This window comes from Dothidotthia symphoricarpi (assembly GCF_010015815.1).
Source record: "Dothidotthia symphoricarpi CBS 119687 unplaced genomic scaffold P153scaffold_3, whole genome shotgun sequence".
NCBI lineage: Eukaryota > Fungi > Ascomycota > Dothideomycetes > Pleosporales > Dothidotthiaceae > Dothidotthia > Dothidotthia symphoricarpi.
The window spans coordinates 1,606,481-1,621,785 of NW_022985010.1; the positions used below are offsets into that span (position 1 = coordinate 1,606,481).

Below are 15,305 nucleotides of genomic sequence, written 5' to 3' on the forward strand. Positions count from 1 at the left end.
TTAGACTTTATTACTAACTTACCTAAGTTAAAAGATAACCTAGGGAATATATATAATTTAATTCTAGTATTAGTAGATAGGTTTAGTAAGTATATTTACTACCTCTCTATAACTAAAATAATTTTATTCTAAAGGGTAGCTAAACTACTCCTTAAATAAGTATTTTTAAAATAAGAACCTCTAGATACTCTACTATTAAATTATAGCTTAGTATTTACTAGTTAATTTTAGTTAGATATATACTACTACCTTAAAATTAACTATTACCTAAGTATAGTATTCTACCCCTAGACTAATAGTTAGACTAAAAGGCTAAACTAGGAACTTAAAATATACCTATATATTTATATAAACTATAAGTAGGATAACTAGGTCCTATTATTACTATATACTAAATATATATATAACTCTAAAGTATACTCTATATATAGAGAATACCTTATTAAGGTAATATTTAGGTTAAACTTAAAAGGCTTTAATAGAATTTTAGATAAGTACTAGTTAAGGTAACCTTCTAAAGTCTAAAATAAGGATATAAAGGTACTAGAGCTCTGCTAGTAAGTTACTAAAAGACTTACTTAATAGTAAGAAATATAAAAAAGAGTAAAGTAAAGCCTTAAGTATACCTAGAAAGGTATAATAAAATAGTATAATACTAAGTACTCTAAAAAATACTATATTAAAAGTAAGTAGGTACTTCTTTAAGTAAAAAATATTACTACTAGGCAGCCTTTAAAGAAATTTAATACTAGGTACTTTAAGCCTTTTATAATTATAAAGCGTATTAGAAAATTAGCTTATAAACTAGTACTACTACTTTCTATAGAGTATATATATCTAGTATTTAATATATTATTACTTAAACTATAGTAGAAACTCCTTACTAAGAAGGGCTTTTAGCTAGGGCCTATATAACTCCTAAAAAATACCTTACCTAAAGATAAATATAAAGTTAAAGAAATTATAGAATACTATAATACTACTACCTAAGAGTAGAAGTATAGAGTAAAGTAGCTAGGTTAGTCTAATAAGAATACTACCTAAAAACTACTTAAGAATCTTAATTACTATAATAAGATTCTTTAAGACTATCTAGTAGACCTATAAGATATATCTTAAAGTGCCTATAGGCTACTTAAAAGATATAGGTAGAAGGTAAAGGCTCTACTAGATTTAGAAGTTAATAATCTACTAAGGCAGAAATAAGAACGTCCTAGAAAGAATATCTAAAAAAAAGAAAGAAAAGAAAGCTAGAGCTATAGTATAGTAATTACCTTTAAAACTAAAATTATAAACTAGTATAAAATAATATAGGCCTTAGTAAAGATAGAAAATTATAATTATTATTCTTTATACTATCTAAAGGAACTAAAATATATATCTATTAAAAGAACCTTTATAGTTACCTATTAAAATACTATAAAGTTAAAACTAATACTACTAAAGTTATACTTAGCTATTAAAAAACTAGAAAAGCTAGTAGTAAAAGCCTTTCTAGAAGCACTACTAGCTACCTTTTAACTAAGAGTATAAAGAGCTACTAAATAAAGATACTTCTAGAGTAATAGTAAGAATAGAATTTTCTTTTTTTTAGTATTAGAAATATTAGTACTATAGTAGTAAAAGCGCTAGTTAATATTCTTAAAAGTACTATTATATAGAAAGTAAGCCTTTATAGAAGCATAAATAATAATATTATTAGAATAATATAGGCTAGTAGTACTAAAACCTAACTAGAATAGATTAGTAATAGAAAGATACTAGAATAATAGTAAACTAACCTTATATTACTTTAAGTTATACTAAGTAGAAACTTAATAAGCCTAACTAAAAGCTATAGTAGAGAAACTACTATTAGTAATAGTATAGCACTTAGTATAATTATACTTAAGGAAATTCTTATAATAAGCCTTAGTATAGGTATAAGTATTTACTTAGTTAGCTTATACCTAGTTATCTATAAAGAGCGTATTAGAGTTAGTAGTAAATATAAAGCTAGTAAACTTCTAAGTCTTATATAAGGTATACTTAAGGTAGTAGTTAAAGATATTAATAATATAATAAAACTTAGGTAAGATCTATTAGAGTTAGTAATAGATAAGGTATAAATAAAATAAAATAGGAAACTTACCTTAGTATAACTTCTAGTCTTAGTATTAGAATAACTACTATAGATACCTTAACTAGCCTTATATTTATAGTACAGCTTATTACTCTACTATAGCTTAAAAAATAATATAATAGTACTGTTAAAAAGGTACTTTTAGAAAGTAGTAGTAAGAAAGTTAATATAGCCTATATACTAAAAGTAAGTAAGGGTAGGCTAAGAAGCTATACTAGTAAAGAGCTAGTAAATCTACTTAGATAGAGGCATATTACTAATATAAAAAGGCAGAAGTATAGTAAGTTAATAAAAAGAAGGTTATTATAGTAATATTAGAGTTATAAGGTAATATATAGGTATTTTATACCTATCTAGTATATATATATAGGCCCTCTAAGACTACTATAATACTATACTACTTTACCTTACTTTACATATACTAATAACTATAAAAAGTTATTATAATATAAATAAATAATAAATACTACCTAAGATACTAGGACTATACCTAGTAGACTACTTATAAAAAGCTAATAGACCTTTATAAGAAAACTATAGTTATAAACCTTATAAAGAGTATAATAAGTACTAATATTAAAGTAAGTACTACCTATATAAAATAAACCTTTAAGAAGGCTACTAGTAATATACCTTATAAGAATAATACTAGCCTATAAATAATTATATAAGTTAGTATAAACGCTAACTATAATAATAAAATAAGTAAATAATAAATTATTATAAGTAAACTCTATATTAAGCTCTTACTTTATATAATTATATATTATAAAGCCTTTAGAATAAGGCTAGAGAAGTAATAGAGCCTAACAAACTATCTATATAGTTAATAGGTACCTAATAAAGTAAAACTTATAAATATAAAGTTACTAATAATAATATATAGTAAGTATAACTATACCTCTAAGAATTATAATTTAGAAATAACAGTAAATAGGACCCTTTATAAAGGCCTAGCAGTTACCTATAATAAATTAGGCTATACTTACTAAAGTTATAAAGACTTAGTAATAAGGATATAGGCCTAGTATAGTAGGCCCTTAGGCTAGATCTAAGAACTAGCCTAAAGAAAACTTAAATAATTTAGTACTAAATTTCTTCTAAACTATTTTCTTTTTATAGAAGATTTTTATAAAGTTTAATTAAAGTAACTATATAAATTAAATACCTATTTATTTACTTTAAAAATTCTAGTAGTTTAGGATAAACTATAAGAAGAGAAGAGGCTCTATTATAGGTATTTCTATCTAAGCTCCTATTAGCCTACCTTTAGTAAACCTTTAGGCTAAGGGCGTAAGGCTCTTAAAGCTCTAGTATATAGTACTTATAAATCCCTAGGGCTTATACCTTAAGGATTTGTCTAATCTCTTAATAAATACCTATTTATTCTATATCTTAATTACCTGTTTACAGTGCCCTTATATAAGAAGACTTTTAGGAATCTTATTAATAGTATAAAAGATAGATACTAGGTAGTAATAGATGCTGAAGGAGGGTACACAAAATACTAGAAGCTTGCATAATAATTGTGTGTAAAGAATTATCTATATTTATCCTAGCGCACTGTAATCTCTGTGCCGCACCCCCCTGGTTATGTACACTACTTTTGCCTGACACCACAGTACGCATCTTGCATCCTTCTCATGCGCAAGAGTATGGTTTGGGTTATTTTGACGTTTCGTCTAAAGCTTAATTGCGGCGTTCTCCAGTTTCCGTAATTCGATAGTCGGCATCTACCGTCTCCAGTAGACCAGCATCCCTTTTCCCTATTTTTCCAGAGTATTGATCGGCGGGATAATTGCGACCTTGCTCTCGAGGCTGTTTTCAGTTACCGGGTCCCAGAGCCGGTAATTGAAGGGACGCATGGGGAGAGAGCGGTGTTGAAATCTAGAAAGTAGTGACAAACATCCGTGGTACAGTGGATGAATTGACATCCAAGCAATCTACCGCAGCATAAAGGAGGTAATCTTGGCTGCTTGAGCGAACTAACATATATGAGTAACTTGATAGTGATTCAACAACTTTTCTTCCGAAATGTTTGTTCTTGCGAGCTGTTTCTATACGCGCGAGTGACAAATGCTTTCACTTCACAAGCTAAACCTTGTTGTTGGCAGCACCCTTTCCATCCTGCGCCGATGAATCAGAGAAATCTCGTGAATCTCTTTCGCCGTCAGGCGCCTTGCCCTCTACGTTGACGCTATTGGCTAGCTGATCTGCAGTACCAGGGGCAAGGTCACGATATTCAGAACTCGTCCCAAGCCTGAAACCAAGATATATAGTCAACAGAAAAGTCGTGCAGAGCATAGCGAATACAGTCCACTAGAATGCGTCAGCTTTGCTTTTCGCTTCCGGGTGGAGGGATGAACTGAAGCACGTACGTTACCCATTACGTAATTCGGGCCGGTCCTCGACGGGAACAGGAACGGCGCACTGATACCTCCACAGTTAGAGATCGCAATCGTCACACCCGTGGCTAGTGCCGTAGCTGTGGAACCAGACACCGTCGCTGTGCGATGCGCCAGAAATGGCATGACAGCGGAATTCGTACACGCGATCAGGAACACGGCAACATAGCGACCGATCCAGTTGGTCACCAATGCCAGGATCAGGTAGCCCGTTCCGACGAGAGCTAGACCAGCGAGCGCATGGCGGATACGTTCCTTGGAGTAGTCGGAGTGTAAACAGTTGGTGAGAATGATGATAAGACCAAACACATTTGGTGGTACGGTAAGTAGTTGCGCAATGTAGCCCTTGAACCCGAGATTCGAGACGATAGTTGGCGAGAAGTAACTGAAAGCGTTCAAACTATTCACCATGAAGAAGTAGCTGACTGCGTAAATCCAGAACAGCGGATCCAGAAGCGTCTTCCTGGCCGCCTTTGCGTCGAAAGTCTTGTCTTCCTTGTTCGGAGCAAAGGGTCCCATACGAGCAACTGCGAAAATGCGCTCTTCTGGGGTAAGAAACTTGGCGTCTTGAGGATAGTTTGGCATCCAAATCCATACCACAGTGCCGAAAAGGACCGCGGGAATACCGGTGAGGATGAACAGCCACTGCCAACCCGCAAGATTAGCTTTCCCATTGAGGAATGATATACCAGTCGCGAGCAGACCGCTGAATGCTCCCGCGACAGCGACTGATCCCGCAAAGATAGCCAAACGCGTCGCCCGCTCGGACGGCTTGTACCAATAGCACAGATACATGACAACACCCGGGAAGAACCCAGCTTCGGCGACACCCAGGAAGAACCGGACAGCCAGAAGGCCTTCGAAACTCGAAACAGCCGCCGTGCAGATGGTGATGATGCCCCAACTAATCATGATGCGGCCAATCCAAACTGATGGAGTGAAAAACTTCATGAAGAAGTTGCTGGGAGCTTCGAAGATCACGTACGGCACAAAGAAGACAGCGACAGCGATGTTGAAGCGGTTTCCAGTGAGAGAAAGCTCTCTGACGATGTTGTTCGCGGGGATATCGTTGTTGAGTGTTCGCGCGTTTCCCAGATTGACCTGTGTTGTATCAGCGTTGTTCACTGACTGTTACTGCACAGTTGAGTTCAGCTTACTCGGTCGAGAAAGTTGATTAGGTACGATATGCAAATGAACGGGAGAATCCATCGATCAATTTTGCGGACGATACGCTTTTCCATTGCCTTGTCGTTCAGGTCTGGGATGTATGCCGAGCCGATGCCCAGGTCTTGCTCGATGCTGCCATGGTTGGTATGCTTGACGTCTTCCATCATTAAAAGGACTGATGTCGTTTTGTGCGTCCGACGCGCAATGGAGGAAGTAAAATTTGCTGTTGCGTGAAGATGATCGGCATTCTGGTAGTGCGATGCTGTCTCTTTTCAATGCGATCTGACAATACGGAGATATCTTCTATGTTCGGTGCTCCCATCATTTGAGCGACGCCGTGGCCTGGGCAGAGATAGGTAATGAAGATAAGATGTTTAACAGATGTTCGGTAGGATAGGCATCGTATCGCTAATTTTGACACCTGATAGCGCGTTCTCGGTGTGGGGTTTTGCATTTTCGAAGTCTTGGTTGCTGGTGGCTCGACCAATCGTTGGTGAAGGAGCGATCCAGTAGTCTCAAAACGACAACGACGAGCGGTCCGCCAAGTATCCAAGACACTGCCTGAAGGAAACGTGCCGAAATTTTCATCAGGTGTAGATACTTGTCACCTCACCGGATCTCGGCCATTTTTGAGTGAACGGATGCCAAGAATCTTCATATGCAATGATGCGGAAGTCAACGGAAACTAGCCATGACGATACGAAGTAGAAGAACAACCGAGAACGGCTATCGAAGGGGAGCTTAAAAGCCAAGTCGTTCGTATGGTCAACGAAAGCTGGATCAGGAATATCTTTCTCAATGAACAAAGTGTATTTACATAACCTTTTAAGCATATATGTGGCCCATTTTGTGAAGCAAACCATACATCAAACTATCCTTGCATCTCAAGACCACCTGAGCCATGCAGAGTCTCGCCCGTACAGTAAGAACCGAGAGGCGAAGCCAGGGTAACATACAAGGTAGCCATCTCAATTGGCATACCTGGTCGGTTCAGTGGGCAAGCACCAACGCCCAAAGCCTTCATAGCATCCGGTGGGTTGCCCTTGGTTGCTGGTTGCAAAGGAGTCCAGCTTGTGTAACGTCAGCTCTGGAAGACAAGCACCTGCAGAGGTGTCAACTCACATGATGCCTGGTGCAACGGCGTTCACTCTAATTCCATTCTTGGCCTGCTGCTGCGCTAAACCTCGAGTGAAGGTAGTGATCGCGCCTTTTGTAGATGCGTAGTCGAGACACACCGGGTTGCTCATGTATGCTGCAACCGATGCGCTATTCACGATCGTGTCGCCACGCTTCATATGCTTGATCGCATACTTTGTCATGGCGAACATAGAAATGATGTTCGTTTGGAACGTTTTCTCGGTGACGTCGAGATCGATCTCAGAAATGTCCTCTTGCATCTCTTGCATGGCAGCTGCTTTAGCATTAGAATTTTTCTACTCAAAGTAGCCAGAAGCTGGTAATTGAACCTCGTCTAGGAATTCGTTACATCAACTTACCGTTGTTGACAAGTACGTTCAGTTTTCCAAACGCCTTCATGTGGCCTTCAACAGCCTTCTCGCAGTTCTTCCTGTCCTTCAGATCAAACTGCATCAAATTCGCCTTCCGGCCCGCCTCCTCCACCTTCTTCTTCACGAACTGGGCATCTTCCTCCTCTTCCGGCAGATATACAATACTCACATCTGCACCCTCTCTTGCAAACAGAATTGCTACTGACCGCCCTATACCCGAATCGCCGCCGGTGATCAGTGCCGCTTTGCCTTTGAGGAGGTCTCGGCCTTCGTATTCTTTGAGGTAGGGTTTGTTGTCGTCGTCCCAGAACTCAAGACGTGTCCATTCGGCGTAGGGATCGATGTTTTTGTCAAGCCCGGGGCCACCGGACTGATCTTGCGATTTGATGGTAGTGGACGGGTATGCGGTGACGGGTGCTTCCTGGTCACTCATGGTGGATATGTGCTGCGGTGTGTGTATGATTGATCAAGTTGAGTAATTTGGTGAACGAGAAGTAGAGCCTGCGACCTTCTGAAATATAAAGCGAAGTTTCGGATGTGACGGAGGTGATGTGGTGCGAAGATGAGTTAGTTCGTATTGTGAGGTCATCAATCGTCATGTTTAGAATGCTACCTCCTCTTCTCGCACCACAAACGTCACTTTACGTTCTACGATAGTTTCCTCATGAACCCCTCCTGAGGTGTTGTTCGCCACCCAATTAAGTCAATCGCCCTACCATGGCGGATTTGTGACTTGGGTGTGATGAGCTTGCAATCCATCTTTGAGTTATGTTCAAGTGTTCAAGTTACGTTTTTAAATGATTCAGCACTTCCTCAAGCGTCCAGTGCAGTCTAATTCAGTCGAAAGTCAAACAATAGACTGCTGAGGCTAATACCTGGAGCGAAAATCATCATTGTCAGATTACATTTGCGAACAGTGTAGCAAGACAAGTCTAGAACCCTCGAGTTACCTTGTGAGCAACATCTGAACTAAGTGTACCCTGATTTAGGTGCAGAGACTAATCATACGACTACTGTCACATTATCACTGTCCATGTCTGAGACAATGATATCCAAACTACAAAAGGACTCCAGCGCCACTATAGCATAGACAATTGTGCTCGGCGGCAAGAACTCAAAACATCTCATGAGTTGATACCGTCTTTTGGAGTGCTGTTGCATGTTGTTCATGCTCAATATAGTTGTCGTTTATGATATGCAGACATCGACTCAGATCCGGCTAGCGGGGTTGCTCTATAAGCATGCGCATTTCTATTTCATCCTGCTAGTCTGCAAGGATAGCATGTTGCACCGATGAATCTAAGTGTTTGTAAGTCCTCCATTCTACCTTATTATCAGAGCGCCGTAGGTTGATACTTTCGTAGTCACACGCAACACACTACAAATACTAATGTGTCATAGACGAACATGTCAAACAAAGTATAAACAATTCACGATCTGTAACACCGATTTTACTTTGAAATGAAGCTGCATAAACTTTTCTTACTCATCATGCAACCAAGGCTACCTTCACCCTATTGGGACCTGATGTCGACCAGCCCCACATGTTAAGCGGCTCAGCTCATGGGTCGGATAGTGCTTACTGAGCGTATCAGTGTGGAATAACAAGGTAAACGAACCAATGCGACGGAGTTCGTAAAGCCTCTTTTCTGCTCTAGCAGGGCTGTAGAATTACAGAACAAGGACTTGGATGTTGGACAGCAAGGCAAAGAACCTTTTCCTGGTCCGAGTTGAGGATTTCTCCAATCGGATGCCAGAAGGTTATGGAAATGTTGACTGACATGCGGAACAAGGTTTAGGGTGTATCAATGCGCACGTTACACTGAGGAGTCGCGACTCATTATCATGGACTTGAGAAGGTTAGCGGGTTGCATACGTTCCCATGCCGAGCAGTTATACGGCTTCATCAGCTGAGGCAATATATCTATACAGCGAGAGGAGCGGAGAGCCTGACGGGAAAAACTTTGGTCGTGTAGAGGGAGACATAGTAAATATAAAGGGCTGTCTCTTCTCTCAGTCTTGTAATTCATCAAGCCAACCTCTACTCAGCGACTACAGACTGAAACCCACACAACAATGCACTTTTCTGCTCTTATCATCGCGGCCTCGGCCAGCATGTTCTCTGTCGCCTCAGCTGGACAAGTCAACTTCTACTCTGACACAAACTGTCAGAACTACATCGGCGAGAGACATCCGGGTTCATATGTGACCACTGGGTATATCATCCCACCACATTCTAGTCCTCCGTCTAATCCCCGTTCTTACTTCACTCCCGTTTTCTACTCATCCTTGTTTTCTATGTTAAACTAACTATATCTTAGTGGTCCAGCCGGTTCCTTCTCCGCACTGTGGGTGTCTAATGACCAACAAGCTTGCAGCAGCACCTGTGGTCCGTTGATCATCTGCGGAGATTCGAGCTGCAGCCGTCGTAGGGCTACGGGACTTGGACAATGTGTCACATTCAACACGGGTGTTTGGGCCAGGAATGGGTGCGGTCAGGATATGTGCAACAACGCTTGAGCGCCTCCAGTTGCGGAAGATGGGATTCTATGAACTCGGACGAAATTGCGCTGTGAATAGCTGAGATGGGGTAGTAGAAGAAATGGCAGATATGGAACTCGATGGACAACTCATTCTCGTGAGCTAGTGAACAAAATCTTTTATGTGTGTGAAGGGTGTTCGTCACTTTCCTTCGATGCACTTCCTGTCATCCTGTGTCAACACATATGCAGTTACAACTGTCTTGTGTGTCTCCTGTCCCGTCTTTTGCTTGACCTTTTACCTCGAGTGGCTATGCTTCCAGCACGGCTGCCGGCTATGAAAGTTACATGTACAGACACCCTGATAGACAAGGCAACGCGATAATTAGGTTTACCATGTAACGTGATATTTATGCCTCGGGTACCATCCTGCTTGATATGTGTCTTGGGAGGACTTCAGCAAGTATGGTAAAGGAGATTCAAGTTCGGAGCGGGCATCAGAACTCAGCTTCAGTGCAAAGTATCTTGAAAGAGCTTTGCAAGTGGAAGCTCTCACACCATATGAGTCCAACATATGCGCAGGCTGTACTGAGCTGCGTCGATGACCCGGTTAAGCATCGAATAACAGCTATGAATTGGTAGATGCGGTTTCACGATGAGGTTATCGAGAAGCTCGATGTCAAGGCTCTCCTCGGCGCGTCTCCAGGACAGGAAAGTACGCTTCGACGTCTCAGCAACGACACTTTGAGTTGACATTTGAAATAAGATAACTCTGCCAGGTTAATGACTTGGATTCTGCCATGCATCGACTTCGTCGACGTACATTTCTTTAGCCTTGATTCTTGTGCCATCTGGTCGTTACCCAATCACGACAGGTCTTTTTAGAATCTCAGATCTGACACTAAGATAGTTGGCCAGGTCAGTACGAGTGTTGTTTACTGTATTTCAAATTCCTTTTTTTGGTTTGTGCATGCCTCACAGCAGGCTAGCTCCACTCGTCCCACAAAACATGGAAATTACATCAAGCTTATTGAATAGAAATACTGGCTCTTGGAAAGATAACTGTCCGTGGTGGCAACTCCTCCATGGAATATTGGAGGAGTATCGTGTTGAACGCTGTAGAGGGCTATGAAGCCAGGAGAAGAACCGAAATCTGCCAACTCATCGCCCAGAGGCAGTGCATGAGGATGGCATAGGAATTCGAGTGTCGCGTCTCAGCTATCCCTGATAGACCAATCACACCTAAATCGAGTGTGGAACCACCTCTTGGTTAACCATGCAGTGCTTTGAATCCCGGTGACATCCTGGAAGAGAAGGCTGTGCTGGTTTCTTGTGGCAATGCGCAGTGCATGTACGACGGCCGAGCCCACAGGCGGACGGTTTATTCCAAAGGACAAAATAACCGAAATGTTATACCACAAACTGAGTTGTCACAACATGGAGACAGGATGATGAATGATGTTCTGGCCTGACAGGTGTTGAAACGGAAGTCACCCGAGGCCAGCTTGCGCCTATTCCGCTTTGGGAGTAGCTTTTGCCATGGGTCCCGTCCTCGGGCCGCTCCCTTGGATTTACACCTAAAATCAAGTGTTTGCCTGTCTTCAGTAAAATCATTCAACATATGCGTCGTGCATCTCAGAGCTTACAACAATTTTGCCTGCCGGATATCTCCTTTTACGTACCGGCCCCATCAGAAGAAAGTCGAGCACTTAATTTGATCACCTATCAACTTTCTCTCAAAGTTCTGTCATATATACAGCATCCAATGTTTCGCACTTTCAACGTAAGCTAGGAATAGACATCGCTTGGTTTAAGGTCGCCTTTTGTTCCGTCGACCTGCAGGTGGTATGTCGAATCAGAATCATACCCCACAGCGTATCGCATGAGTTGTTCTTCGCGCTTCCGTCTTACGCGCCAGCCAGCGAATAGCTTTAACATTTGCCCCGGCTGCTACCCGTATTAGGCGTTATGACCTGTTTCAGCCCTACTGCGCCTCCCGCACCTTCGCATCCTCGAGCCGCCCGTCACATACTCCGAGGAGCGTACCTCGCAATGGCCAAGTATATCGAGGCTGCTGTTCCCTTGCCCATGATCCATCACATCCAAACTAGCCATCCTTCAACTTTACCCGTAATACCATGGCGGAAGCACTTGCGACTCTTGCCGTTGTGGCCAGCATCCTTCAGGTTGTTGATTTAGGGGTCAGAGTCATCAAACGTCTTGAGGACTTTCGCGAGGAAGCAGGTGGTCTCCCGAAAGCGTTCACGCACATCAGCCGCCGATTACCCATCTTAATTGACGCGTTAAGAAAAACGAAGCAAATTATGGAAAATGGATCCATAGCCGAGAGTACGAGGGAGGCATTCGCGCCTGCCGTGGAGGAGTGCTCCAGACAAATCGCGAAACTGGATTCGACAATTGATAGAGCTTTGCCTAAGATCGGCGATTCTGGAATGACGAGAAAATGGAAGGCTGTCGCGAGCGTCAAATACGATAGCGAGGTTCAAGAGATGGACAAAGTTATTGGCATGTACATGGATACAATGACGCAACATCACATCATCTCAGCAGCTGCGAAAGACTCAGCTTGTTCGTAACATCTCACTCCAGACGAGAAGCGTTACTAAAAACGCGCAGTAGCAAAGGCTCCACCAATCCCAACAACGACTTGTCCTTTCCGACGAGATCAAGACTTTGTACACCGAGATGCTTTAGATCAAGTCACTTCACGCAATAGGCCTGGATCTATTACTGCACTCGTTGGTATGGGTGGTGTCGGGTAGGTTATTTTTCAGCAGCAGCTGATTGCTCAGCAAGAATCAGTTACTGATACCTGTTGTAGTAAATCTCAGATAGCGATCGAGTACGCACACCAAACTAGAGACGCTTCTCACCAGACATGGGTGTTTTGGGTACATGCTGAAAAGATAACTTCGTTTGAGGAAGATTACCGGAAGATCGCAAAAGCGGTATGCCTTCCAGGGTGCGACGAGAAAGGCGCGGATGTGCTCACTCTCGTTCGCGATTGGCTTGATGACGAGACGAACGGACCCTGGGTTCTGATCTTCGATAACGTGGACGACGTAAACGTACTGACTGCGCCATCTCCAAAGGCACAACCTCCGACGGTTGATGATGGGAGTTGGACAGCCCCTCAAATCCGAGAATTCGTACCGCGTTCGCAAAACGGGCTGATACTGCTTACTTCGAGAAGTAGAGAGGCAGCACAGATGATCACTGGAAATCTCAACTATCATATCGATGTCGAAGAGATGAATGAAGTGGAGGCTATCACGTTACTCAAAAGCAAACTCAAGCCCAACGATATTTACGCCAACGATGATTTTGTACAGCTTGTCAAAGCCCTTGACTACATTCCGCTCGCTATATCTCAGGCTGCCGCTTTTATCAGTCTGAACTATCCGCGTGTCACCATACCCAAATATCTCGAGAGCCTTGCAAAACCGAATCAAGACACGGAGAGATTGTTGGAAGAGAGTGTACACGAATCCAACAGAAGTGTTCACAGGTCAAATTCAATTGTCAAAACCTGGCAGTTATCATTCCAGTACGTTCGAGAGACACATCCTTCAGCCGCAAGACTCCTTTCGCTGATGTGCCTGTTCGATCGGCAGGGGATTCCGGAAGCGCTTCTCACCGACCAATACGGCGAGGAAGCTACCGAAGCAGTAGCCCCACTTCAACCCCGCCTCTCATGGTGGAAACGAATCCGGAGACGGCGGCTGAATAAACGCAAGCGACCCATGGAAAAGAGACAACACAGAAGAGAGAGAAAATGTAATTTTGACGCCGACTGGCGCACAATCACGAATTTCTCATTGATCAAAACAAACGCGGACGGGCAACACTTCAACATGCATGGTCTGGTACAGTACACTACCAGGAGATGGCTCGAAATGAATCATGAATTAGAGGTATGGAAGCGAAGGTACGTCGCAATAATGAGCGACTTTTTCCCACAACCTGAACACGACAATTGGAAGATCTGTCAGTACCTTTTCCCGCACGCCCAACAAGCCGCGCAGTACCGTCCTATCGATAGGCCTGCACTGTTAGTGTGGACACCCCTCATTCAAAGAGTCGCACAGTTTCCAAGTGTCATTGGCAGCTATACTACAGCCGAGGACCTGTGGCGTACGGCACTGGCTACGTTTGAAGCTCACATGGGAGAACGAAACGAAAATACACTACGATGTTTGCATCACCTCGGCTCTGTTCTCGTCACACTCAAAAATTATCCAGAAGCAGAAATACTTCTTCGAAGAGCATGGGAAGGGCGACAGGTCCTGCTAGGCCCAGATCATATCGATACTCTGGACAGCGCTCATGGGCTAGGCGGGGTTCTCAACATACAGAAAAAGTGGCAAGAGGGCGAGCTGATGCAAGCGCGAGTGATTGAAGGACGAGGAAACCTATTTGGGCCAGAACACATCGAGTTGCAGTCCCTGGTCGGTGGTCTTGCATTCAGTAGCGTCAACAACGGAAGATACGAACAGGCCGAAGCGCTCCACCAACAAGTGTCTGACATACGCAAGGCCGCTTTCGGAGAAGAATCAGACGACACGTACAAAAATATGCGTGCGCTTGCGGTACTCCAACACACACAGGGAAAATTCACCGAGGCTGAAGCGCTGCATCGGCAGGTCGTCACGACGAGGGAACAAAGATCTGGGCTCCACGACGCTGAGACCATCAAGAGCATCAACTTCCTCGGAGAAGCGTTGGACAAACAAGGCAACTACGATGAGGCGGTACAGCAATACCAACGTGTTGTAGACGTGTTTACCGATCTCGACAACAAGGCGCGCGAAGAGGCACTGTGGAGCATGGACAACCTCGCCCAAGTATTTTCAAAACAAGGAAAACTCGTCGAAGCGGAAGAGGTCGGTCGCCGGCTGATCGAAGAGAGAGAGAAGCTGCTTGGAGTCGATGACTTGGACACGCTGATCGGTGTGCACACGCTGGCGGATATCTTGACCCAGCAGGAACGCTTCCAGGATGCGACGTTGTTGTATGAGCGAGCGTATGTTGGGACTGAGAAGAAGTTGGGCCCAGAGCATCCTGATACGATTGAGTTTCTGAACGACTTAAACTCAGCGAAGAACAAGCGGATTTTGTGGGCTGGGGAAGAGGGGTATTGTGTGATCGATAACAATGCATTGGAGTTGGCGAGCGTGGCGCCGGGGATGTTGGTTTTCCAGTCACCGGTACCTATTGCAGTCTAAGCTAAAGGGGAGATGGAGTATATCTCTATGATACGGGCAGCTCTCGCTACATAGTTAATGTCTTCAAATCTAGACTTATATTTTGCATCACATGCTACATCTTGCAAGACAGATTACGTGCACATACAACATGTGTAATTCACTCTAAACTAGCAAACTGTGTCTAGCAATCTCCGACCAAGTCTTTCGAACGTGTGCCATGCCGTACTAACACTGCGTCGAAGTTTCAGACCCGTAGAAGGATCGAACTAGACACATCGAAGTACATCCACATCCACCGTCACTTGGAGTGGGGTTTCTTTTCTCTCATAGCCGCGAAACACCCTCTCCCACTTTCAATACCACACTCAACTATCAGCCTGCCAATCCCAATTTTT

At 42.8% G+C, this 15,305-nt stretch overlaps 4 protein-coding genes across 4 annotated transcripts; 2 read left to right on the forward strand and 2 right to left on the reverse strand.

The window, feature by feature from the left end:
- Positions 1-3,730: 3,730 nt before the first annotated feature.
- P153DRAFT_363783 (MFS transporter-like protein) lies at positions 3,731-6,245 on the reverse strand. The gene is made up of 3 exons (XM_033667447.1): positions 5,685-6,245; positions 4,501-5,628; positions 3,731-4,441 (listed from the first exon to the last, which is right to left on the reverse strand). Exons 1-3 carry the CDS (start codon positions 5,859-5,861, stop codon positions 4,217-4,219), a joined length of 1,530 nt encoding a protein of 509 aa, XP_033528010.1. The 5' UTR covers positions 5,862-6,245; the 3' UTR covers positions 3,731-4,216.
- Positions 6,246-6,501: 256 nt separating this feature from the next.
- On the reverse strand, positions 6,502-7,738 carry P153DRAFT_420454 (short chain dehydrogenase/ reductase-like protein). The gene is made up of 3 exons (XM_033672244.1): positions 7,191-7,738; positions 6,817-7,105; positions 6,502-6,764 (listed from the first exon to the last, which is right to left on the reverse strand). Exons 1-3 carry the CDS (start codon positions 7,633-7,635, stop codon positions 6,566-6,568), a joined length of 933 nt encoding a protein of 310 aa, XP_033528011.1. The 5' UTR covers positions 7,636-7,738; the 3' UTR covers positions 6,502-6,565.
- Positions 7,739-9,269: 1,531 nt separating this feature from the next.
- On the forward strand, positions 9,270-9,722 carry P153DRAFT_413356 (uncharacterized protein; the record flags this gene model as incomplete). The annotated part of the gene is made up of 2 exons (XM_033672123.1): positions 9,270-9,418; positions 9,524-9,722. Exons 1-2 carry the CDS (start codon positions 9,279-9,281, stop codon positions 9,720-9,722), a joined length of 339 nt encoding a protein of 112 aa, XP_033528012.1. The 5' UTR covers positions 9,270-9,278.
- Positions 9,723-11,647: 1,925 nt separating this feature from the next.
- Positions 11,648-15,001, forward strand: P153DRAFT_393428 (TPR-like protein). Its single transcript, XM_033671232.1, has 3 exons — positions 11,648-12,271; positions 12,320-12,461; positions 12,525-15,001. Exons 1-3 carry the CDS (start codon positions 11,821-11,823, stop codon positions 14,926-14,928), a joined length of 2,997 nt encoding a protein of 998 aa, XP_033528013.1. The 5' UTR covers positions 11,648-11,820; the 3' UTR covers positions 14,929-15,001.
- Positions 15,002-15,305: the final 304 nt, after the last annotated feature.